We start from the raw sequence: 27,698 nt of genomic DNA, 5'->3' as shown, positions 1-27,698 counted from the left end.
ATAAATGGAATTCTCATATTTGATACTAAATTCCTTTATACTGGAAGTTTTATTTCAGAGCATTAGTTTAATAAAAAAAAAAAAAATTAAACACAAAAATAGTCCGTTTCAATCTACTTTGTGTATCATTTAAGAAAAAAGTTAAATTTAAAAATAAATTAAAATAAAATAAATAAACAGATTGAAACTCTACAGGGAACCCTGATAGCAGATGACCATGAAAGCTTTTTTGATATAACTCAATAATGAGTTTCAAATAAATGTTCTCCTCAGCATGGTAATAACAAAATATATCATCACACGAGGTCTGTACAAGTACAGTATCTTTTGCAAATTATGGCAGCTGGTAAATCAAATGTACATTTAAAAGATAACTATTTATATTACATCACTGTCGAACATGATTAGTAATGTTAGATTTATAAAACTAGTAAAATATAAACATCCTCAAAGCAGCCACATGATTTTGTGAAGCATGAGCCATAAAAACAAGAAGCCTCATAAAACAGCATGTTTTCAGCTATTGCTGAAGCACGAAATGTTCTTGTCCTTCCCATATGAATTAAATAGATTTTTTTGTAAAGATGACAAATTGATAATGCGACAGCTGATTAAATAGTCAAGAATAAGGGCAAAAAGTGAAAACGCATAATTACATTCATTTACTTATTTAACACAATGTATAAAAACTAAAAATACGGAAAAAATGAGATAAAATGAAGTGATTAGGATTAGATTATGAAGGCGTTCAATCGTATTATTAACCCTTCCTTGCTCCCATTCAATTATTTAAATATGAAAACTGCATTTCGATATTCAGTAGTTTGAGTGGTTAGAAATATGCTGCCTGTTATCTGCTAACTGTTCAAACAGCATTTGTAAAAAAAAACAAAATTACACAGAGGTATGCAGAAATATTGTGCCTGTGGATGAAGCCGAATTCTTTATTGCATGTGAAAGGTTACAAAATGTAATTTGATGTGCATAAAAGAGAACAACTATTCATAGTGCTTCAAATGTCAATGCAAAATCAATCTAAATATACTAGGCTCGGCAAAAATGAATAGAAGTCTTTTCTGATTCATGTACCTATAGTAGGCATTCTAGCCTTCTTTTTACTTAAAAATCTACCTCTCTTTGTATTCATCTACTGTTAACTTCATTTTTCAGCTGTTAGCCATCACCGCTACCAAGGGTTTTTTGAATGACTCAATGATGGCAGATTACTGTAGGATGTAATGTAGGGAAAACAACAGTCTAATGTCAAGCACTTTTAATTTCTGCTCATATTTTGCTGTCTATTTTGCATGTGAAATTATTTTGGTTCAATAAAAACTGTTTTATAAGGTGAAGAATTTTTTTCTGATTTGTAGATTACTGTTTTCTTAATGTCGCCAGTATACTGTATTTCCTATACCTTATAATAATGATGCTGCTTCATGGAAACTATACGTGCTACAGAAAAACGATATACATGTTTGAATCAGGACAAAAAGATCATTCAGAAAAATACAAAGTCACCTTTGATGATTAAAAAAAATATTTTTTGCAGACCTGTGTTATCAATGGCCAGGTTCTCGGGAGTTAGAGTGGCCCGGCAGGGAGCTACCACCACAGCACAGTATAGGCAGGGAAATTGTGGATCGGATACTCTACTCATGCATTGCAATCACCCACTTGGTTTCAGGTGGACCCTGATTTTAAGTCTAGTAAAGGGAAAAGCAGGAGGAAAATAGAAAGCATGAGGTAGAATGACCAAACAATACAAAATGTATTGTAATTTTTAGTGCCAGGTTGGAGGATTACTTTAAATATTTTTTTAACTGTCTAGTTATAATAAGCAATGTCAGATCCTTATAATAACAGGGCATGCCATTCATATTTGCTAGAAAAAGCTCCTAGATGTGAAAAGTTAGCATCGCTTCTATCATAAATGTAATTGTTGAAATCCTCCTTTCATATTATGCAGAATACTTGATTGCATATTTTTCAGCATCTTACCTTGATAAACAAGCTTAAATCCTTGGCGATTCTCAGAGTGATCACTAAAAAAGTGAATGAGAACTTCATGTGTTGTGCTGAGCAAAGATATTGTAAGTTCGTTACCACTAAATTGCCCAATTTGAGAACCCGGGTGAGAAGGTCCATTTTTTATTTCAAGAATGTCATGATTCGCTTCAGTTGAAAAATTTTCAAATTGAATGTGAGCACCTACAAAACAATAAAAAGAAAGTTACATGTGACTATGACAAATGGATAAACGCCTTTAACAAAAACAATATGAAGTGTATTACTTGTTCATTCGTGGTGTTTTTAATTTCTTAATTAAGTGTAAGTACAAGTATATAAAGTTAAGGGACTTGAGCAATATGACCTCAGTTGTATTCCTATTCTTTCTTTTATTCTATGACAATTAAAAGGAAACAAAATGTATATTTTTTTTACTTATAGTAATTTATTTGTATATTTAAAAACTTTAGCGATTTAATAACCTGAAAGTTGGAGAATCTAAGCTCTATATGAGTCATAGATGATTCTGGTAGAGCAGTGTTAAAAAAAACAGTATGTATTGTGCTATATGTACATTCTTTCTGTGTTATCTGTTCAATGAACAGTTACGTCTTACACATAGTTTTCTGTAAAATGTCTTTCAGTGTAAAGATAATGCCACTTTACCCACTGACAATGCCCCCATGACTCCCCACTCTCCTTGCTATGACAATGGTTCACATAGCAATCAAAGATTTCAAATACAAACCATGCATGTATATTCCAGATTGACAGAGTGGACATCAACGATCAGTTAACAATCAATATTAGTGCGCAATAAGAAAACTGTGGCAATATGTCTATCTGGTTTTTGACCATTGTGTGGAACCAGACCCTCATTTCAGCATTGATGCTGAGATGAGAAGGAGCAGATACAGCCCAATAAACGCCTGCCTCTCTATTCCTTTATTAACTGGTGAGCACAGGAGGGCATAAGGACAGTATGGCTGGCAATATAGCGGGACAAAATGTTTAACATTTGGTAGGACTCTGTGGCTTACAATGTCACTAATTAAGAGTGGGATAAGAACTACAGCAACTCATTAAACCTCCCTTGCCTGGGGGAATTATGCACAGAAAGGTGAGCTTAATATGTGCTCCTGGACAACTATTATTAACTAGTGATAACCACCTACCATCATTGAATTCAAGAACTTTACTGCATAGAAATACAGCTTATCTTCAAAGTGGAGCAGAATTGTTTTTGCCACATATCTCGAGGTCCGTTTTGTAATTTTGATACCTAGATTCATATTGTACCATAGTGCAAGACTATACAAGTTTTTGCATTCTTGTATGCCTTTAGCCAGTGCGGCTTTATTTTACACATTAGAACCATTTTTGTAGGGGAAGCATTGGTGTTTTTATTTTACATTATTATTACCTATTTTATATAGTATTATACAACAGCAAAATAATATAATATATGGAAATAAAAGTTTAATCTCTGATCAAGTATTATAGAGATGCTAACTCTGGAAGTACTAACAATCTTCCAGCATCTAACTAGATTGTGCTTAAACTGTGTTGCAGTCAGGAGGCCCCAATTACCAGATCAAATCATTTGGGCTAAAACTGGGTTGCAGTGATGAATCAGGAGGCCTTATTTGCTAATCTAAATCATTAGGCCTAATATTGGGGTTCAGCTAGGAGGCCCTATTTGCTAAACCAAATCGCTTGTAGTAAAACTGTAATGCAGTCAGGAAGCCCTATTTGCTAATCCAAATCATTTGGGCTAAAACTGTGTTGCTGTGAGGAATCAGGAGGCCCCATTTGCTAATCAACATTGTTAGACTTAATATTGGGGTTCAGCCATGAGGCCCTATTTGCTAATCCAAATAGTTTATGCTAAAACTGTATTGCAGTCAGGAGACCCCATGTTAGGGCTAGCGGAATGCACCGAGTAAATATACCGTATATATTCGAGTATAAGTCAAGATTTTCAGACCAAATTTTTGGACTGAAAGTGCCCCTCTCGGCTTATACTCGAGTCACGGTAGGCGGGTGAGGGGGAGAGGGCGCTGAGGCATACTTACCTGCTTCCGGCGCTCCTGGCGCTCTCCCTGCCTGTCCCACGGTCTCCGGGTGCCGCAGCTCTTCCCCTGTTCAGCGGTCACGCGGGACCGCTCATTAGAGAAATGAATATGGACTCCACTCCCATAGGGGCGGAGCCGCCTATTCATTTCTCTAATCAGTGGTGCCGGTGACCGCTGACAGAGGAAGAGCTGCGGCACCGAAGACCAGCTGTCCGGGGGAAGGAGCGGGACGCCGGGAGCAGGTAAATATTACATATTCACCTGTCCATGTTCCACACGCCGGGCGCCGATCCATCTTCCCGGCGTCTCTCTGCACTGACTGTGCAGGTCAGAGGGCACGATGACGCATATAGTGTGTGCGCCGCCCTCTGCCTGATCAGTCAGTGCAGAGAGAGAGACGCCGGGACGGGACGCTGAGGAGCTGCAAGCAAGAGAGGTGAATATGTCATTTATTATTTTTATTGCAGCAGCAGCAATGGCACAGCTTTCTATGGCACAGCTATAGGGCAATAATGAATGGTGCAAAGCACTATATGGCACAGCTATGGGGCAATAATGAATGGTGCAGAGCACTATATGGCACAGCTTTCTATGGCACAGCTATGGGGCAATTCTGAACGGTGCAGAGCACTATATGGCACAGCTATGGGGCAATAATGAACGGTGCAGAGCACTATATGGCACAGCTATGGGGCAATAATGAACGGTGCAGAGCACTATATGGCACAGCTATGGGGCAATTCTGAATGGTGCAGAGCACTATATGGCACAGCTATGCGGCAATTCTGAACGGTGCAGAGCACTATATGGCACAGCTATGGGGCAATTCTGAACGGTGCAGAGCACTATATGGCACAGCTATGGGGCAATTATGAACGGTGCAGAGCACTATATGGCACAGCTATGGGGCAATAATGAACGGTGCAGAGCACTATATGGCACAGCTATGGGGCAATAATGAACGGTGCAGAGTACTATATGGCACAGCTATGGGGCAATAATGAATGGTGCAGAGCACTATATGGCACAGCTTTCTATGGTACAGCTATGGGGCAATAATGAACGGTGCAGAGCACTATATGGCACAGCCTTCTATGGTACAGCTATGGGGCAATAATGAATGGTGCAGAGCACTATATGGCACAGCTATGGGGCCATAATGAACGGTACGGAGCATCTATTTTTATTTTTGAAATTCACCGGTAGCTGCTGCATTTTCCCCCATAGGCTTATACTCGAGTCAATAAGTTTTCCCAGTTTTTTGTGGCAAAATTAGGGGGTTCGGCTTATACTCGGGTCGGCTTATACTCGAGTATATACAGTAGATGTTTATTATTTTGCAGCCCGGGGTCCACCGTGCAGGGGAACCTGCTGCTAGTAAATGGTGGCACTATTTGGCGGTATAGACTAGCTCTGTTACTTCACAGAGTAGCCGTGAAAGGAAAGCACTGCATCCTGTTAGACTTCACAGGAGCACAGGCTAACTGCCCAACAGAGAGCAGTCAGTGGTCATGCATGCACACAATCTCCTCACCAGAGGTGCCGGTAATCTAAGGGCTTATTTCAGCCGGGTCCCTGAATACACTCAAAAACACAATCTCCTCACTGGAGGTGCCGGTATTCTAGGGGCTTATTTCAGCCGGGTCCCTGAATACAATCTCACATGACCACACTGGCGCAAAGCACATAACTCAGAAAGATACTATGAAACGACCACTAGATGGCAGCAGAATCACTGTCATCCATAAAGAAGCCTACCACAGATTAAATTAAAATAAATTTATTGAAGACAACATAACACAACAATTAATATCTAAAAAAGCTACAGCAAATCCTCTAGGTAATACCTTATGGGAAGAACATGGGAAGCACAATACAAAAAATGTCCTCTAAGACAAATCGATATGTATATATTAAGAGCACCTGCCCACCTATGATCCTATGTGGGCCAATAGACATCAAGGTGCAAACCGCATCCACTTCTGGAATAATAACAGGTCCCAAGTACATAGGTGGACTAAGATCCCCGTACCTTCCCGCTCTCCATATGCCTATAATAACATCCAAATACATATGACATGGAGAGAGGAAAAGTGTACAAAAGTGCTCACCAAATAAAGCTGTGAATGATGTGCGTCCTCCCACGTCTCCTTCCCAGCGCCCTGACGCGCGTTTCGCCCTGGCTTCTTCCGGGGGCGTGTCAATACCCAGGCAGAGTGACTATTTATGGAGTCCCTGGACCAATCAAGTGCTGTTAATCCCCTACCCAATGCCGTAGGAGAGTAATCGGCAGTCTCCTAAGATGACCTGGTGGTGCATGCGCAGATCCGACCTACTCCGGATGTTCAAGCTCTTCATGACATCCGCCGGGTAGACAGCACTGTGGAACACAAGCGGTTACCACCTATGACGCTGTCTGAACCGCACGGAGATGGCGATCCGCGCATGCGCACAGTCACTGGGAGACTGGGGAATAATAAATCGCTAAATCAATAAGTGCCCAAACGAAAACTAAAACAAATAAATAAGGGAACGGTAGCAATGAGGAAAGTAAGGCTCTCAATAGATGAATATATAAGCCAAGCCAAAAAAGGCCCCATTAAAACTTACATATGTGTATATAAATAAATAAAGTGCATAAATAACTAAAGTGCATGTTATAATTTAATAATTTATTTAATAAATAAGTGAATACAAAGTGCTTAGTGACCTTAAATGCCCACAATTATATGAAGGCAGGCAATGATGCCATATATATATAGCCCCCAAGAAATAAACACAAATATATATATAAAGTGCTTAGTGGACAGATTAATATTTCAATATATTAAAGTGCATATTAATATAACTCCCTAAAAAACAAAGGCCGAGTGTAGTGACCATACCGTACAAAAAGACAAAATATGAATAGTGAAAAAGAGCTAGCCTGACCCATCTAATGAACCTTATTAAATAAATATAATATAAAAACATATATAAAGATATTATTAAACAACCATCATTAAACATATAGAAAAGAAGAGCATACCCAATTACCATAAGTATCCATAAAAACAACATCCCCCATAGACTACCTAAATATTACATACAAAAAATATTAAGAAAGAAGATCCCCCCAATAGGGCAACGCATGGGCCCCAAAAACCATATACATACATATATAAACAACTTTTTATTAATAATGTTTTAGAAGCAACAATAAATATTAAAAACAACAATATTTGAATTCTTGGGCAGTCTTCAAACGGAGGCACCAACGTTGAGGCCCATAGGATATCTTCAGAACAACACGGAAAGGAACACGGGACTCATAAATATGTACTATAAGCAAACCAAAAAACAAAGTTAACAAACATATGAAGAATAAAATATATATAAAAACACCCTACCCCTAAAAAATACCTCTGAAAAATACCTATCTTATGTAATGTAAGAAATAAGTATTATAAAAATGCTGAAAACCCAAAACTTTCATTAAGACCATTAGGACTGAGAGTACCTAGGCGAAAAATCCATCTGCTTTCCATCTGAGCCAGATGTCTGGCCAGATTGCCCCCCCGGACACCCAATGTAACCTGATCTATGGCCTTCACCACTAGACCCCTGGCATTACATCCATGATGGTATTTAAAGTGCCTTGCAATGGGTTTGAGGGGCACATCACTATCCGCATTTTTAGCTTTTAAAATGTCACCAACGTGTTCTCTAGTTCTTACCTTTAATTCCCTAGTAGTGAGCCCGATATATACTTTGCCGCACGGGCATTGTGCATGGTATACCACTCCTTGGGAATTACAGCTGAGATGCTTGCGGATTTGATATTCCTTAGATCCATCAAAGTTACAGAAGCTAGTTGATTTGGTATGATTACCACACCCTTTACACATCCCACATGGAAAGAATCCAGGTCTTCCTATATTTCTCTTACTCCTTTTCTGCTCATAATGGCTATGAACCAGAGTATCCTTAAGATTAGCCGATCTCTTAGCAACAAACGATGGACGGTCCGGTAAGATTTTTCGAAGGGTGGGATCCACCTGTAGAACTTTCCAATGCTTAAGAATGATTTCTTTTAGTTCATTCCATTTGTTACTGTACGTTGAGATGAAACGTACTTGTTCCGATTTTTCTTGTTTTCCAGATACAGCTGAGTCTTTATACAGCAGTTGATTTCTTGAGGCCTTGGACGCCCTAAGGTATCCTCTCTTGATCATTCTTTAGGTGTAGCCCCTTTCAATAAATCTTCTAGTCAAGTCCACAGCTTGCTTTTCAAATTTGATCTCATCTGAGCAAATTCTCCGAGCCCGGAGAAATTGTCCTACCGGAATACCGCGGACAGTAGAGATGGGATGGGAGGAATCTGCACATAGAAAAGAATTGGTAGATGTGGACTTTCTAAAGACATCCGTAGTTACCACACCCTTAAGATCTACTGCCACTTTAATATCTAAAAAATCAATTTCTCTTCCATATTTATAAGATAGTCTGATGTTCTTGGTGTTGTTGTTAAGATGTTGCATCATACGCTCCAAGCCCTCTACTGGGCCCTCCCATATGAACAGAACATCATCGATGTATCTCATCCAGTTATGGATATGACATATCCCCTGGATGAGATCATCATGAAAAACCTCCCTCTCCCAAGCCCCCAAAAACAAATTAGCATACGAGGGGGCACAAGAGGCCCCCATCGCAGTACCCTGTAACTGCAGGTAGGTACAATCATTAAAAGTGAAAGCATTGTGGGTCAATAGAAATTCTAACAAGATTAAAATTAGCTCTACCATGTCGGCCTCTAAAGATCCAGAACCCAGACAAAATCGTGCTGCATTAAGCCCATCCTGGTGGCGAATAGATGTATATAAAGACTCCACGTTGGCAGTTACAAACGTCATGTTGTCTTCCAGGCACAGTTGGTCCAGACGTTGTAATGCCGACGTGGTATCCTGAATATAGGATGGCAGGTTGGTGACAAAAGGTCTTAAAAAATAGTCAATAATGTTTCCAATCAATTCACAAAGTCCACCATTACCTGCCACAATAGGGCGACCTGGGGGGTCCAGTTGATTTTTATGGATTTTCGGTATTAAGTAAAACGTTGGTAATCTGGGATGACTTTTCCGAATCTGTTCCACCAATTTTTTCGTGATCAAGCCTTGAGTCAAAGCTCTTTCCAAAATCTCGGACAGTTCGTCCTGAAAGGAGGACATAGGATTAAAAAATAATTGCCGATAACATTTAGAGTCATTTAACAGCTTGTTGGCCTGTTTCTCGTATAGACTAGTAGGCCAGATTACCAAATTTCCCCCTTTATCGGCAGGTTTAAACACAATGTCGTCCCACCTTTGAATTTCCCTTAAGGCCAGCCATTCAGGTTTAGAGAGATTAAAATTACTTTGTTGTTTCCGTGCCAAATCTTCAATGTCATGTGTCACTAGCTTAGTGAAAATTTCCACTGCCGGGCAGAGATTTAATGCCGGGAAAGTTTTACATTTTGTAAACAAATGTTGAGGAATCATACTTACATTAGATGTTCCCATACTCTCTTCCTATAAGGCAATCAAGGCCTCCAAGGCCTCCTCCTCGGTTGTAGAAATAAAATCTCTGTCAATTCTGGAAGCATGTAATTTTTTCAACACCAATTTCCTTGCAAATAAGTGAGCATCCTTCACTGATGTGAACGGGTCTAATTTATTAGAGGGAGAAAAAGTCAATCCTCGTTGTAACACCTCCAATTGTTCCCTGGTTAACACATGCTTAGATAAGTTAATCACCTGATATCGATCCCCTGGTCTGCCACCTTTATGTGCCTTTTGGAACATCTCTGGGAACTTCTTCCTTTTTTCCGTTCCTTTGGGTTGGAGGTCACGTGACCCCTCCACATCACTGGTTGATGCTACACTGTCCACTTCTGAAGCAAAGGATCTATCAGACTGTGTTCGGATCCTGCCTCTTGGGCCACCTTTTGCCCCTTTAAACTGCCATCTGAAAATTTTATTGGAGTCATAGTCCTCAACTACAAAGAGAAATCTAAGAAGTACCAGCGTGACGTTGAGGACTATGACTCCAATAAAATTTTCAGATGGCAGTTTAAAGGGGCAAAAGTTGGCCCAAGAGGCAGGATCCGAACACAGTCTGATAGATCCTTTGCTTCAGAAGTGGACAGTGTAGCATCAACCAGTGATGTGGAGGGGTCATGTGACCTCCAACCCAAAGGAACGGAAAAAAGGAAGAAGTTCCCAGAGATGTTCCAAAAGGCACATAAAGGTGGCAGACCAGGGGATCGATATCAGGTGATTAACTTATCTAAGCATGTGTTAACCAGGGAACAATTGGAGGTGTTACAATGTGGATTGACTTTTTCTCCCTCTAATAAATTAGACCCGTTCACATCGGTGAAGGATGCTCACTTATTTGCAAGGAAATTGGTGTTGAAAAAATTACATGCTTCCAGAATTGACAGAGATTTTATTTCTACAACAACCGAGGAGGAGGCCTTGGAGGCCTTGATTGCCTTAGAGGAAGAGAGTATGGGAACATCTAATGTAAGTATGATTCCTCAACATTTGTTTACAAAATGTAAAACTTTCTCGGCATTAAATCTCTGCCCGGCAGTGGAAATTTTCACTAAGCTAGTGACACATGACATTGAAGATTTGGCACGGAAACAACAAAGTAATTTTAATCTCTCTAAACCTGAATGGCTGGCCTTAAGGGAAATGCAAAGGTGGGACGACATTGTGTTTAACCCCTTCCCGACATGTGACAGAATAGTACGTCACATGTCGGGACCCCCGCTTTGATGTGCGCTCCGGCGGTGAGCGCACATCAAAGTCGCGACATGTCAGCTGTTTTTTACAGCTGACATGTGCGCGCAATAGCGGCGGGTGAAATCGCGATCACCCGCCGCTATTAACTAGTTAAATGCCGCTGTCAAACTCAGACAGCGGCATTTAACTACCGCATCCGGCCGTGCGGCCGGATATGAGCGCATCGCCGACCCCCGTCACATGATCGGAGGTCGGCGATGCTTGTACATTGTAACCATAGAGGTCCTGGAGACCTCTATGGTTACTGATCGCCGGTGGCTGTGAGCGCCCCCCTGTGGTCGGCGCTCACAGCACACCTGCATTTTAGCTACATAACAGCGATCTGATGATCGCTGTTATGTAGCAGAGCCGATCGGGCTGTGCCTGCTTCTAGCCTCCAATGGAGGCTATAGAAGCATGGTAAAAGTGAAAAAAAAAAGTAAAAAAAAATGTGAAAAAAATAAAAAAAATATAAAAGTTTAAATCACCCCCCTTTCGCCCCAATCAAAATAAATCAATAAAAAAAAAACCCAACCTACACATATTTGGTATCGCCGCGTTCAGAATCGCCCGATCTCTCAATAAAAAAAAAGCATTAACCTGATCGCTAAACGGCGTAATGAAAAAAAAATCGAAACGCCAGATTTACGTTTTTTTGGTCGCCACGACATTGCATTAAAATGCAATAACGGGCGATCAAAAGAACGTATCTGCACCAAAATGCTATAATTAAAAATGCCAGCTCGGCACGCGAAAAATAAGCCCTCACCCGACCCCAGATCACGAAAAATGGAGACGCTACGGGTATCGGAAAATGGCGCAATTTTATTTATTTATTTTTTTGCAAAGTTTGGAATTTTTTTTCACCACTTAGGTAAAAAAGAACCTAGTCATGTTAGGTGTCTATGAACTCGTACTGACCTGGAGAATCATAATGGCAGGTCAGTTTTAGCATTTAGTGAACCTAGCAAAATAGGCAAGCAAAAAACAAGTGTGGGATTGCACTTTTTTTGCAATTTCACTGCACTTGGAATTTTTTTCCCGTTTTCTAGTACACGACTCGTCCCGTACAGTAACTCGTCCCGCAAAAAATAAGCCCTCACATGGCCAAATTGACAGAAAAATAAAAAAGTTATGGCTTTGGGAAGGAGGGGAGCGAAAAACGAAAACGGAAAAACGGAAAAAGCTCCGGGGGTGAAGGGGTTAAACCTGCCGATAAAGGAGGTAATTTGGTAATCTGGCCTACTAGTCTATACGAGAAACAGGCCAACAAGCTGTTAAATGACTCTAAATGCTATCGGCAATTATTTTTTAATCCTATGTCCTCCTTTCAGGACGAACTATCCGAGATTTTGGAAAGAGCTTTGACTCAAGGCTTGATCACGAAAAAATTGGTGGAACAGATTCGGAAAAGTCATCCCAGATTACCAACGTTTTACTTAATACCGAAAATCCATAAAAATCAACTGGACCCCCCAGGTCGCCCTATTGTGGCAGGTAATGGTGGACTTTGTGAATTGATTGGAAACATTATTGACTATTTTTTAAGACCTTTTTTGTCACCAACCTGCCATCCTATATTAAGGATACCACGTCGGCATTACAACGTCTGGACCAACTGTGCCTGGAAGACAACATGACGTTTGTAACTGCCGATGTGGAATCTTTATATACATCTATTCGCCACCAGGATGGGCTTAATGCGGCACGATTTTTTCTGGGTTCTGGATCTTTAGAGGCCGACATGGTAGAGCTAATTTTAATCTTGTTAGAATTTCTATTGACCCACAATGCTTTCACTTTTAATGATCGTACCTACCTGCAGTTACAGGGTACTGCGATGGGGGCCTCTTGTGCCCCCTCGTATGCTAATTTGTTTTTGGGGGCTTGGGAGAGGGAGGTTTTTCATGATGATCTCATCCAGGGGATATGTCATATCCATAACTGGATGAGATACATCGATGATGTTCTGTTCATATGGGAGGGCCCAGTAGAGGGCTTGGAGCGTATGATGCAACATCTTAACAACAACACCAAGAACATCAGACTATCTTATAAATATGGAAGAGAAATTGATTTTTTAGATATTAAAGTGGCAGTAGATCTTAAGGGTGTGGTAACTACGGATGTCTTTAGAAAGTCCACATCTACCAATTCTTTTCTATGTGAAGATTCCTCCCATCCCATCTCTACTGTCCGCGGTATTCCGGTAGGACAATTTCTCCGGGCTCGGAGAATTTGCTCAGATGAGATCAAATTTGAAAAGCAAGCTGTGGACTTGACTAGAAGATTTATTGAAAGGGGCTACAGCAAAAGAATGATCAAGAGAGGATACCTTAGGGCGTCCAAGGCCTCAAGAAATCAACTGCTGTATAAAGACTCAGCTGTATCTGGAAAACAAGAAAAATCGGAACAAGTACGTTTCATCTCAACGTACAGTAACAAATGGAATGAACTAAAAGAAATCATTCTTAAGCATTGGAAAGTTCTACAGGTGGATCCCACCCTTCGAAAAATCTTACCGGACCGTCCATCGTTTGTTGCTAAGAGATCGGCTAATCTTAAGGATACTCTGGTTCATAGCCATTATGAGCAGAAAAGGAGTAAGAGAAATATAGGAAGACCTGGATTCTTTCCGTGTGGGATGTGTAAAGGGTGTGGTAATCATACCAAATCAACTAGCTTCTGTAACTTTGATGGATCTAAGGAATATCAAATCCGCAAGCATCTCAGCTGTAATTCCCAAGGAGTGGTATACCATGCACAATGCCCGTGCGGCAAAGTATATATCGGGCTCACTACTAGGGAATTAAAGGTAAGAACTAGAGAACACGGTGACATTTTAAAAGCTAAAAATGCGGATAGTGATGTGCCCCTCAAACCCATTGCAAGGCACTTTAAATACCATCATGGATGTAATGCCAGGGGTCTAGTGGTGAAGGCCATAGATCAGGTTACATTGGGTGTCCGGGGGGCGATCTGGCCAGACATCTGGCTCAGATGGAAAGCAGATGGATTTTTCGCCTAGGTACTCTCAGTCCTAATGGTCTTAATGAAAGTTTTGGGTTTTCAGCATTTTTATAATACTTATTTCTTACATTACATAAGATAGGTATTTTTCAGAGGTAATTTTTAGGGGTAGGGTGTTTTTATATATATTTTATTTTTCATATGTTTGTTAACCTTGTTTTTTGGTTTGCTTATAGTACATATTTATGAGTCCCGTGTTCCTTTCCGTGTTGTTCTGAAGATATCCTATGGGCCTCAACGTTGGTGCCTCCGTTTGAAGACTGCCCAAGAATTCAAATATTGTTGTTTTTAATATTTATTGTTGCTTCTAAAACATTATTAATAAAAAGTTGTTTATATATGTATGTATATGGTTTTTGGGGCCCATGCGTTGCCCTATTGGGGGGATCTTCTTTATTAATATTTTTTGTATGTAATATATAGGTAGTCTATGGGGGATGTTGTTTTTATGGATACTTATGGTAATTGGGTATGCTCTTCTTTTCTATATGTTTAATTATGGTTGTTTAATAATATCTTTATATATGTTTTTATATTATATTTATTTAATAAGGTTCATTAGATGGGTCAGGCTAGCTCTTTTTCACTATTCATATTTTGTCTTTTTGTACGGTATGGTCACTACACTCGGCCTTTGTTTTTTAGGGAGTTATATTAATATGCACTTTAATATATTGAAATATTAATCTGTCCACTAAGCACTTTATATATATATTTGTGTTTATTTCTTGGGGGCTATATATATATGGCATCATTGCCTGCCTTCATATAATTGTGGGCATTTAAGGTCACTAAGCACTTTGTATTCACTTATTTATTAAATAAATTATTAAATTATAACATGCACTTTAGTTATTTATGCACTTTATTTATTTATATACACATATGTAAGTTTTAATGGGGCCTTTTTTGGCTTGGCTTATATATTCATCTATTGAGAGCCTTACTTTCCTCATTGCTACCGATCCCTTATTTATTTGTTTTAGTTTTCATTTGGGCACTTATTGATTTAGCGATTTATTATTCCCCAGTCTCCCAGTGACTGTGCGCATGCGCGGATCGCCATCTCAGTGCGCTTCAGACAGCGTCATAGGTGGTAACCGCTTGTGTTCCACAGTGCTGTCTACCCGGCGGATGTCATGAAGAGCTTGAACATCCGGAGTAGGTCGGATCTGCGCATGCGCCGCCATGTCATCTTAGGAGACCGCCGGTTACTCTCCTACGGCATTGGGTAGGGGATTAACGGCACTTGATTGGTCCAGGGACTCCATAAATAGTCACTCTGCCTGGGTATTGACACGCCCCCGGAAGAAGCCAGGGTGAAATGCGCGTCAGGGCGCTGGGAAGGAGACGTGGGAAGACGCACATCATTCACAGCTTTATTTGGTGAGCACTTTTGTACACTTTTCCTCTCTCCATGTCTGTTGTGAACTCTGTTTCTGGGCTCCCTCTTGTGGTCACAAGTGGTACTGTGTGAGTGCTGTCTTTCTGCAGGTTGTGACTTGCATCAGCTGTCTTGTTATCTGTGGGCTGGTTTTCTATTTAAGCTCACTTGGACTCTCAGTCCATGCCTACTGTCAATGTATTCAGTGCTATTCTGATTCCTTCTGACTACCTTGCTACCAGTCTCTTCAAGCGAAGCTAAGTTTCCGTTTTGTTAATTTTTTGATCATCTGTGTTCAATATGTTTCTTGTCCAGCTTGCTAATATGTGATTTCCCAGCTTGCTGGTAGCTCTAGGGGGCTGAGTTTCTCCCCCCCACACCGTTAGTTGGTGTGGGGGTCTTGAATTCTCAGCGTGGATATTTTGGTAGGGTTTTTTGCTGACCGCACAGTTCTCTATCTGTTTTCTGCTATCTAGTATTAGCGGGCCTCATTTGCTGAATCTGTTTTCATTCCTACGTGTGTCTTTTCTCCTTACCTCACCGTTATTATTTGTTGGGGGCTTCCTATATCTTTGGGGTTATTTCTCTTGAGGCAAGTGAGGTCTTGCTTTCTCTTTAGGGGTAGTCAGTTTCTCAGGCTGCGTCGAGACGTCCAGGATTTTAGGCACGTTCACCGGCTACCTTTAGTGTGTTTGGATAGGATCAGATTTGCGGTCAGTCCAGTTACCACCTCCCTAGAGCTTGTTCTTTGCTTAGTAACTTAGCTGGTATTTTCTGTGATCCCCAGCCACTGGGATCATAACAGTACAGCAGGCCAAAAAAGTGTTTAATGCATCGCATGAAGTGGGATAAAAGAAGTCCTGAGTACAATTTTTTTTTTTTTTTTTTCCTCCTTTGCTGCAGTCTGTCCAGCTTCTCTCATCCCCTTAATCTCTGGGTGGTTTTGAACTCAGCTGCAGACATGGATATTCAGAGTCTGACTTCTAGTGTGGATCATCTTGCTGCAAGGGTGCAAAATATTCAGGATTTTGTTGTTCATAGCCCTATGTCTGAGCCAAAGATACCTATTCCTGAGTTGTTTTCTGGAGATAGATCTAGGTTTCTGAATTTTAGGAATAATTGTAAATTGTTTCTAGCTTTGAGACCTCGTTCCTCTGGTGATTCCGCTCAGCAAGTTAAAATTGTTATCTCCTTGTTACGCGGCGACCCTCAAGATTGGGCTTTCTCTCTGGCACCAGGAGATCCTGCATTGCTGAATGTGGATGCGTTTTTTCTGGCGCTTAGACTGCTTTATGAGGAACCTAATCTTGAGAACCAGGCAGAAAAGGCTTTGCTGGCTATCTCTCAAGGTCAGGATGAAGCTGAGGTGTACTGTCAAAAATTTCGGAAATGGTCAGTGCTTACTCAATGGAATGAGTGTGCCCTGGCTGCAAATTTCAGAGAGGGTCTTTCTGAAGCCATTAAGAATGTTATGGTGGGGTTACCGACGCCTGCAAGTCTGAGTGATTCAATGGCTTTGGCCATTCAGATTGATCGGCGTTTGCGGGAGCGCAAATCTGCGCATCCTCTGGCGGTGTTCTCTGAACAGAGACCTGAGTCAATGCAATGTGACAGAATTCTGACTAGAATTGAGCGACAAAGTCATAGACGTCAAAATGGGTTGTGCTTTTACTGTGGTGATTCTACTCATGTTATCTCAGCATGCTCTAAGCACTTAAAAAAAATCGCTAAACCTGTCACCATTGGTACCATACAGCCTAAGTTCATTTTGTCTGTTACTTTAATCTGTTCTTTGTCATCCTACTCGGTTATGGCTTTTGTGGATTCAGGTGCTGCCCTGAGTCTTTTGGATTTGTCGTTTGCCAAGCACTGTGGTTTTGTTCTGGAGCCTTTGGAATTTCCTATTCCACTGAGGGGAATAGATGCTACGCCATTGGCTGAGAATAAGCCTCAGTATTGGACTCAAGTGACCATGTGCATGACTCCTGTACATCAGGAGGTGATTCGCTTTCTTGTGCTGCATAATTTGCATGATGTTGTCGTGTTGGGTCTGCCATGGCTGCAGGCCCATAATCCAGGTCTGGATTGGAAAGCTATGTCTGTGTCAAGTTGGGGTTATCAGGGGATTCATGGAAAATGTCCCTTTGGTGCCCTTTCTAGGAGTTTTGTGCCTGACTCTCCGGGAGTTTTAGAGCCGGCTGGTATCCTCAAAGAGGGAGTGATTTTGTCTGCCATTTCCCCAGATTTGCGACGAGTGCTGCAGAAATTTCAGGCTGATAGACCTGACTGTTGCCCACCAGAGAGACTGTTTGTCCCAGATAGATGGACCAGCAGAGTTATTTCCGAGGTTCATTCTTCGGTGTTGGCAGGCCATCCTGGGATTTTTGGTACCAGAGATTTGGTGGCTAGGTCCTTCTGGTGGCCTTCCTTGTCACGGGATGTGCATTCCTTTGTGCAGTCCTGTGGGATTTGTGCTCGGGCTAAGCCTTGCTGTTCTCATGCCAGCGGTTTGCTTTTGCCTTTTCCTGTCCCAAAGAGGCATTGGACGCACATTTCCATGGATTTTATTTCAGATCTTCCAGTATCTGAGAGAATGTCTGTCATCTGGGTGGTGTGTGATCGTTTTTCCAAAATGGTCCATTTGGTGCCCTTGCCTAAGTTGCCTTCCTCCTCCGATTTGGTTCCTTTATTTTTTCAGAATGTGGTTCGCTTGCACGGCATCCCTGAAAATATTGTGTCTGACAGAGGATCCCAGTTTGTGTCCAGATTTTGGCGGATTTTTTGTGCTAAGATGGGCATTGATTTGTCTTTTTCGTCGGCCTTCCATCCTCAGACGAATGGCCAAACCGAGCGAACTAATCAGACGTTGGAAACTTATTTAAGATGTTTTGTTTCTGCTGATCAGGATGATTGGGTGACTTTTTTGCCATTGGCCGAGTTTGCCCTTAATAATCGGGCTAGTTCTGCTACTTTGGTTTCGCCTTTTTTCTGCAATTCTGGTTTTCATCCTCGTTTTTCCTCGGGTCAGGTTGAGCCTTCTGACTGTCCTGGGGTGGATTCTGTGGTGGATAGGTTGCAGCAGATTTGGAACCATGTGGTGGACAATTTGAAGTTGTCACAGGAGAAGGCTCAGCGCTTTGCCAACCGCCGTCGCGGTGTTGGTCCCCGACTTCGTGTTGGGGATTTGGTATGGCTGTCTTCTCGGTATGTTCCTATGAAGGTTTCCTCTCCTAAATTCAAGCCTCGCTTCATCGGTCCTTATAAGATTTTGGAAATCCTTAACCCGGTGTCTTTTCGTTTGGACCTCCCAGCATCGTTTGCCATTCATAATGTGTTCCATAGGTCTTTGTTGCGGAGGTATGTGGTGCCTGTGGTTCCTTCTGTTGAGCCTCCTGCTCCGGTGCTGGTTGAGGGCGAATTGGAGTACGTGGTGGAGAAGATCTTGGATTCTCGTATTTCCAGATGGAGGCTTCAGTATTTGGTTAAGTGGAAAGGCTATGGTCAAGAGGATAATTCCTGGGTTGTCGCCTCTGATGTTCATGCGGCCGATTTGGTTCGTGCCTTCCATGCGGCTCATCCTGATCGCCCTGGGGGTCTTGATGAGGGTTCAGTGACCCCTCCTCAAGGGGGGGGTACTGTTGTGAACTCTGTTTCTGGGCTCCCTCTTTTGGTCACAAGTGGTACTGTGTGAGTGCTGTCTTTCTGCAGGTTGTGACTGGCATCAGCTGTCTCGTTATCTGTGGGCTGGTTTTCTATTTAAGCTCACTTGGACTCTCAGTCCATGCCTGCTGTCAATGTATTCAGTGCTATTCTGATTCCTTCTGACTACCTTGCTACCAGTCTCTTCAAGAGAAGCTAAGTTTCCGTTTTGTTCATTTTTTGATCATCTGTGTTCAATATGTTTCTTGTCCAGCTTGCTAATATGTGATTTCCCAGCTTGCTGGTAGCTCTAGGGGGCTGAGTTTCTCCCCCCCACACCGTTAGTTGGTGTGGGGGTCTTGAATTCTCAGCGTGGATATTTTGGTAGGGTTTTTTGCTGACCGCACAGTTCTCTATCTGTTTTCTGCTATCTAGTATTAGCGGGCCTCATTTGCTGAATCTGTTTTCATTCCTACGTGTGTCTTTTCTCCTTACCTCACCGTTATTATTTGTTGGGGGCTTCCTATATCTTTGGGGTTATTTCTCTTGAGGCAAGTGAGGTCTTGCTTTCTCTTTAGGGGTAGTCAGTTTCTCAGGCTGCGTCGAGACGTCCAGGATTTTAGGCACGTTCACCGGCTACCTTTAGTGTGTTTGGATAGGATCAGATTTGCGGTCAGTCCAGTTACCACCTCCCTAGAGCTTGTTCTTTGCTTAGTAACTTAGCTGGTATTTCCTGTGATCCCCAGCCACAGGGATCATAACAATGTCATATGTATTTGGATGTTATTATAGGCATATGGAGAGCGGGAAGGTACGGGCATCTTAGTCCACCTATGTACTTGGGACCTGTTATTATTCCAGAAGTAGATGCTGTTTGCACCTTGATGTCTATTGGCCCACATAGGATCATAGGTGGGCAGGTGCTCTTAATATATACATATCGATTTGTCTTAGAGGACATTTTTTGTATTGTGCTTCCCATGTTCTTCCCATAAGGTATTACCTAGAGGATTTGCTGTAGCTTTTTTAGATATTAATTGTTGTGTTATGTTGTCTTCAATAAATTTATTTTAATTTAATCTGTGGTAGGCTTCTTTATGGATGACAGTGATTCAGCTGCCATCTAGTGGTCGTTTCATATGTATTTTGGAAGTACCATTTTGTGTCTATGGTTGGACTTGTTGGTAATACTATCAGAAAGATACTAGCGCATGGCCGTGCGGTCATGCGCACCTTTCATAGCTGCAGCAACTACAGGACCTTCCCAAAAGGACCAATGGGAAGCTGCCCCAGAACTTGAGCAACTTCAGGACCTTCCTAGAGTACCAATGGGAATAGCTGCAGTACCTGAGCATGTGACCCTTGATCTCCAATGAGAGATCTTACCTTGAACATGCTCAGAAGGGGAAAAGTAGGACTTAGTCCCAAAGACATCTGCTCGCTGCTGACCAGTACTGGCTACAATGGCAGAAGCAGGAAAGGCAGCAGTAACCCTTCGCACAGTGTCAGACTGAGCATGACACTGGGACCGACGCCTCCACTGAGCAGGCTCCACTGCGGCAGGAGAAGAATGGGAGACTGCAGCGTAGATGGCTCAAGATTCCCCCTGTGCAGAGGCTGGAACTCGACCCCTAACACCCCATTTGTTAATCTAAATCATTAGGTCTAAAACAGTGTTGCAGTGAGGAATCAGGAGGCCCCATTTGCTAATCAAAATCATTAGGCTTAACGTTGGGGTTCAGCCATGAGCCCTATTTGCTAATCCAAATAATTTGTGCTAAAACTAGGTTGCAGTCAGGAAGCTCCATTTGCTATTCAAAATCATTAGGCCTAATATTGGGGTTCAGCCAGGAGGCCCTCTTTGCTAATCCAAATCATTTGGGCTAAAACTAGGTTGCAGTTAGGAATTAGGAGGCCCCATTTGCTAATCTAAATCGTTATGTCTAAGAGCGTTGTTCAGGCACACTATCTAAGAAAATAAAAACTGATTGTTCATTTAGGGACAGGTCTGGGCCTATGGTTGTGAAACAGCAGGTTAAAAGATGAGATGGGTACATACAACATGAGTGAGAAAAAATGAGGTCTTGATGGAAGGGGAATAGGCTTGGTGTTTGACGTATATGTGGGTTAGGTGATAATGTTAATGAAAGCTCAACTAAAATGACACCATCTTGTCCTAATCAAAAACAACTGACAACATCTGTTACTGAATGGGCTACTTGACTCCCTTTCTTTGGCAGCTGCACAGCAGTAGATGAGTCTCAGAAAGAGCATGTGCTACAGTGGATGGCAATCGCTGCATCAAGTTGCCTCTCCTCCTCTTCATCCACCTTAACATCACACACAGTACAATCCTCATAGGTGCAATCCCAATCACCCTTGTTTTCCCTTGCATTTCAAATTGGTCATGGTAGGCGGGAGGGGATGGAGGAAAGAAGCTTGAGTGTTACCCCACCACCAACACACCATTTACTTGAACCCCATGGAAGCGCCTGACACATGGGCGCCTTCTGGTGGCACTATCATTAACATGATTCCTGTATTCTTATGGTTAGAAATAGTGCTAACTACTGGGTTGCCACACTGTTAGATCCATGGTGCAATAGCTGTCTGTTGTGGAAGGGGTGTCAGAGGCCCATTATACTGTTTCTACTCTGTGGAAATTGATGTCAATTTAGTGGTGTGTGACAATAATTTTTTTAAATGTGAGACTCCAAGTTGGGTCTCCATCTGATGATTTGCCTCTAGTCGAAGGTGTGTCAGAGGCCCATTATACTGTTTCTACTCTGTTGAAATTAATGTCATTTTAGTGGTATGTGAAAATTTATTTTTGAAATGTAGAGAATCCAAGTTGGGTCTCCTTCATGTGCATTGCCTGTAGCATTATGGCTCCCATACCAGCAGGCCTGAACTTACTTTCAGTCAACTACCTGTGTTACTATCCTTACATTTTTCAAACAATAGTGCTCTACCAAGCTGATATTTGTGCCACCTGAGTGTGGCTGGGAAAAAACTCTTTCAGCTGTTGCATGAGGTATCAGGGCTCCCAGCAAAATAGGCATACACTGCTCCCTAACCCACTTTGTTTTAATTGAAACTTCAATTCAAAGTTCTAAATGCTGGCCAAGACTCTGATACCTCATGTAAGGCCCATGGGTGACTGCTTCTTTCTTTCAATGTTCTTTTTATTGAAAATTTCAAGTTTAACAAACAGTTTTAGAAACAAGGTACAAGATAATATAATCGTGACAGTGTACAAATAAGAAGACATAGCGCTAGTACAAGAAGCACTGTATTCAATCTCTTAAGAGCATAAGTACCATTATTAAGAGAGTATCAAACATTTTTCCTCTCAAAGAAGAGGATTTATCTTGAGCACTTACCAATTCAACTAAATAGAAGAGGAGAGGGTGTAGATGAGACAGAATGAGAGAGATGGAGGTAAGGAAAGGAGGGAAGGAGGGGAGGGAGGGAAGGGGATTGGTGACACATTGGAGTGAGTAAATTGACATAATGATTATATCGTAGAATAGAAAGTAGACTGTGTCCTAAATCGAATCCAAGTCTGCCAGATGTTTTGAAACTTGTCGGTAGTATGATTGACTCTTGCAGCTAATTCCTCTATACAATATAATTGGTCTATTTTGAGGTACATTTGGCTAGCTGTGGGTATAGTTTTAGTGTTCCAATTTGAAGGTATTAAGGATTTCCCTTCCGCCATGATAAACTGTGATAATTTGGAAGCATTCACGTCTCTTGGCCACAATGGGATGTTTAAGAAGACATTGTCAGGTTTCAGATCAACACTTTTATCTAATAATTTGTGAGTGATAGAGGCTACCACCTTCCAAAAGGGGGAAAGTGATGGACAGGACCACCATATTTGTATGTAGTTACTATCGTCAGCTCCACATCTCCAACAATTACAGTAGAGTTTGTTAAATGGTACCATTTCTGTATTTGGTTGGGAGTTAAATACCACCTAGAAATAATTTTAAATGAATTTTATTGGATGCGAACACAGGTAGAAGGACCATGCGAATTACTATATATATTTTTGATCTGGGAATCAGAGAAGGTAGTACCTAAGTCTTTTTCCAATCGAGCCAGATACGCTCGTTTTAGTGAAGTGTCTATTTTGAGCAAAGAATGATATATTATCGAGAGGCTCTTAGTGGATAATTTCAATCTGGCACATAGGGTTTCATAGGGGGTTAATGGTCTACTGAAGTCAACAGATTGATAGTATTGGTAGAAGAGATGAGATAGTTTACCATATTGCAAAAAAGTTTGGCCTGAAAGTCCAGGAATTTTGAATATATCTTGTAAAGTAAGAAGTGCCCCATCTTCAATTAATTGCTCAAGTGGAATATGAGCTGCATGGATGGGAAGTGAGTCCAAAAGGTCAGTGACTTTAGTCAGTGGTGAAAGAGGGGGGCCAAGGTGAGGCAAACCTTCTTCCATATTTTAAACGTGGCTAAAGTGTGGATATTTTTTAGTGTGGGTGAGATCAAGTCATTGGTGTGTCCAAGTAGCAAAGAGCGCAGAGGTATAGGTGACATTGCTTCTTCAATGTTTAACCATTGTTTATCTTTGTGTTTCCTGATTCAGTGGATCGTTCTTGATATATATGCCGCCTGATAGTACTTTACAATATCCAGAGCACCTATCCCTCCCATGTTTTTTGGGAGAGTAAGTGTTTTGGAGTTAATACGTGATTTACCCTTTTGCCAGATGTAGTTAAAAAATAAGGAGTGTACTTTAGCTAGGTAAGAAAATGGCAAATGGATTGGGAGCATGTTGAGTATGTAGAGAAATTTTGGGAGAATTACGCTTTTAAAAAAATATTTTTCTTTCCTATCCAAGATAGGTATGTGTCTTTCCAAGAACGGAGGTATGAAGCAGTGCTTCCTAAGAGCTGATTAAAATTAAAGGGAACCTGTCACCTGAATTTGGCGGGACAGGTTTGCGGTCATATGGGCGGGGTTTTCGGGTGTTTGATTCACCCTTTCCTTACCCATTGGCTGCATGCTGGCCGCAATATTGCATTGAAGTTCATTCTCTGTCCTCCGTAGTACACGCCTGAGCAAGGCAAGATTGCCTTGCGCAGGCATGTACTACGGAGGACACAGCATGAACTTCAATCCAATATTGTGGCCAGCATGCAGCCAGCGGGTAATGAAAGGGTGAATCAAACACCCGAAAACCCCGCCCATATGACCCAAAACTGGTCCCGCCAAATTCAGGTGACAGGTTCCCTTTAAGTGTGAAGAGGTCCTTGTCCGAAGCGCATAACTGTATGCCTAAATAAGTTAAGCTTTTTGGTTGCCAAGGGAAGGGGAATGCAGATTTAAGTCTATTAACCACATTGTTAGGTAAACCTAGGTTTAGTAGTTCAGATTTTGATTCATTTATTTTAAAATTAGAAAGTTTGCTGAATCTCCCCAGGATATCCATAATGGCCGGAATGCTTCTTAATGGTTTCGAAATTACTATCAAGAGGTCATCAGCAAACGCCGCTGTTTTAAAATGGGTGTCCTGAATTTGAATATGTCAACACATTGTTGAATGGCTTGTAAGAGTGGTTCAAATGATAGTACAAAGAGTAGCGGTGATAGCGGACAGCCTTGCCTTGTACCATTGATTATCTGAAATGAATCTCTAAGCGATCCATTGAGTTTGATCCTAGCTGAGGGAAATGAGTACATTCCCATAATGGCTAATATCGAAGATGGGGGAAACCAAATTTTAATAAAGCTCCCTGTAGGAAAGTCCAGTCAACCCTATCGAATGCATTTTCAGCATCTATGCTCAATTAGTGCAATCTGTATTTTCTTAAACTTTGCATATTGCATGAGGTGCAAGACTTTGTAGGTGTTCTTTCCCCTCTCTACCCTTCACAAATCCAGATTGATTCAGGGAGATTAATTGGGCAACACAACTGCAATTCTGTTTGCCATTAATCTCGCATATATTTTTAGGTCCGTGTTCAACAATGATATCGGCCTGTAACTGCCACATTGTTCCGGATCTTTCCCTTCCTTATAGATCAGTGAGATTCTGGCTTCCATAAACTGACGTGGAGCTTTTTCCCCTCCCTGGAGAGAGTTACACATATTGAGAAGATGGGGGAGTAGAATTTCAGAATTGGATTTATAGTGTTAGGCTGTGAAGCCATCTGGTCGGGGGCTCTCCCTAAGGGCACTTCAATAGGGCTGACTGGAGTTCCACAAGAGTAAATGGTTTAGTTAACTGTTCTTGTTGAGGAGTAGATAGGGCCGGGAGATTTAGGCTTTTTAAAAAGGTTTGAATATCCTGCTTCCTCTGGCTTTTTTCTTTTTCTCCTTCTTCGAGGCGCAATTGGTATAAGGATTTGTAATAATTTAAAAACTCTTTCTCTATCTGGGAGTAGTTTTGGGTTATTTGGCCCGTTTTAGTTTTAATAGAGTGAATAAAAGTGCGGGCCTGCTTTTTTTCATAAGTGACATTGTTAATTTAGAGGCTTTATCACCATGCACAAAAATGCATTTTTTCCAAGAGGCAAAAATTTATGCTGACTGTTCTCTGAGAATATCTTTTAGTCTTTGTCTTTTAGCTGAGAGTTCTAGTTGAGTTTGTGGTAATAATGTTTTCTTATGTTGGGATTCTAAGTGCATTATCTCCTCATGCAGAGCATTTAATTCTTTATTTTTTATTTTATTCAAATAGGATGCCATAGATATAAGTTCCCCTCGGATCACCGATTTGCGAGCTTCCCAAAGTATTAAGGATGATGTCTCAGCATTGTTATTTAATTCAAAGAACATTTCAATGGCCTTAACGATGCGAGGTTTAGTGGAGGGATTATCTAGTAGCGAGTCATTTAATTGCCAGGATCTGGGTGACTGCTTCTGTGCCATTATAAAATGTTCTACTGTGATTCAATTGATCACTCAACTACCTGTGCTACTATCCTTACATTTTTCAACCAATAGTGGCTCACGAAACTGACGTTTGTGCCACCTAAGTGTGGCTGGGAAAAAAAAATTGAGCTTTTGCATGAGATATCAGGGCTCCCAACAAAGAAGGCTTACACTGCTCCCTTACTCACCACGTCTTAATTGAAACTTCAATTCAAAGCTCTAAATGTGGCCCAGACCCTGATACCTTAAACATAGACCTTGGCTGACTACTGCGGTGCCATTATCAAATCTAATTTGAGCTGTTTGGGAAGCTGATCACATGCTATTCATCTGATTGGTCATATAAGCTACACGTCTTTTTTAACCAAGCACTATCCCTTGCTAATCAGTAATATACATTATTCCTCACATGTTATTTATCTGATTGCTCATATGACCTATATGGCCCCTTAGCTTAACATTATAATTTCCTGATCAGTACTATATAATGATACCTACCTCCTCCCCAAAACATGCCTCCTGATGAAATTTTAAACAAAATGTGCATTGGGGCGGTGGGGACGCTATAGCAAGCAGCTCTACACATATGCAAGTATATTATTTATACTAAAGTCTTTCTTGTTTAAACTTATTAGGGAAGGTTAACCCTTATTATTACAATACTTCGGGATCGATATCTGGACTATTTGTGCTAATTGTTTAATGCAGCTTGTATTTATCAGCGCTTCCCTGCAATTTTGCTCAGTAGCCTTTTTGTGTTACTATCTGATTTTTCTATATATTTGTTTTAATTATTTTAAATAAAATTACATTTTAAGGGTATATACACTATGGTTTTTTTTGTTAAGTGCTCTTTGGTTATACATATGTTATGCCAGTTTTTTCACCCTAAGTATATATTTTGTATGGGTATCTTGTGATATTGACTAATGTGAGCTATGTGTCATTATATTAAGCTGTGTGCTGTTGTTTCAATACTATCAGTGGTTTATCAGCAGGAGATTGTCACTTCTGGATTTGCTGTCTATGTGCCTCCTAGTCCAGCCACACTCCCAAAACTGATTAGCAGCATACAATGAACATAGAAAGCTGCCAATCAGTGTTGTGCGCAGGTCAGCTTTCTGAGCACTGTTATATCTACAGCAGAGAAAACTCTGTATCTCAGTATCACAATTGCTAGGTGCGATAAATTAAGTGATACATTGCTAAAATCAGGGTCTCTTTCCCCACATTATGCTGCTCTCAGATGAGATAGCAAAATTCTGGTGACAGATTCCCTGTAAACTGAAATTGATGAAAAAATGAACTGTCACCATTATCTGCTCTTTTATTATGAATTCTATTATATAACAAATAATATTGTGATGTCTGCAGTCAGGTGTTTTTTGGTGTATTGCTTTGTGCACTATGTCCATACAAATGGAGTATTAAGGAGGTTTAGCCAGAGTCATGTAAAAGATCAGCTGGAGAATGCCCATAGCATCTTCTTCACCTTCAGTTTTAAGGAACTGGTATTTTGTCTTCTCCTTTTTATTTTCAAAGTTCTCAATACTGCTCTGGAAGTCTTTCATTCAGATCGCCTATAACTGAACCTGTTAAAAGAGATTGTGGACTACTGACTAATCTAGCTGTATTGTGATCACATTTCAGTTACTCCAAACATTGAGGAATTCATTTGGTGCCTTGGCAAATTGCTGCTTTCTTTAATTTACACTTCTCACGCAATGAGGGCTTCAAAAGTTTGCTTTAAAGAAAGCTGTTACATGAGCAACCACCGCTCTGCCTGTGGCATGTTCAAATAAGTTGAATTGGAAAATCTAGAAGAAAAGGTTGAACAATCTCTCAAAAA

General features: G+C 41.1%; 1 protein-coding gene across 2 annotated transcripts in view; it reads right to left on the bottom strand.

Moving 5' to 3' along the window:
* CSMD1 (CUB and Sushi multiple domains 1) overlaps positions 1 to 27,698 on the bottom strand; it is a 2,858,343-nt gene that overhangs the window by 350,833 nt on the left and 2,479,812 nt on the right. For both annotated transcript variants that reach the window (XM_077290057.1, XM_077290056.1), the window contains exon 41: positions 2,002 to 2,211. In XM_077290057.1, coding sequence (XP_077146172.1) covers positions 2,002 to 2,211 — 210 coding nt within the window. The remainder of the gene's footprint in view (positions 1 to 2,001; positions 2,212 to 27,698) is intronic.

This window comes from Ranitomeya variabilis, chromosome 2 (assembly GCF_051348905.1).
Source record: "Ranitomeya variabilis isolate aRanVar5 chromosome 2, aRanVar5.hap1, whole genome shotgun sequence".
NCBI lineage: Eukaryota > Metazoa > Chordata > Amphibia > Anura > Dendrobatidae > Ranitomeya > Ranitomeya variabilis.
This window is presented reverse-complemented; position numbering and strand designations above follow the sequence as displayed.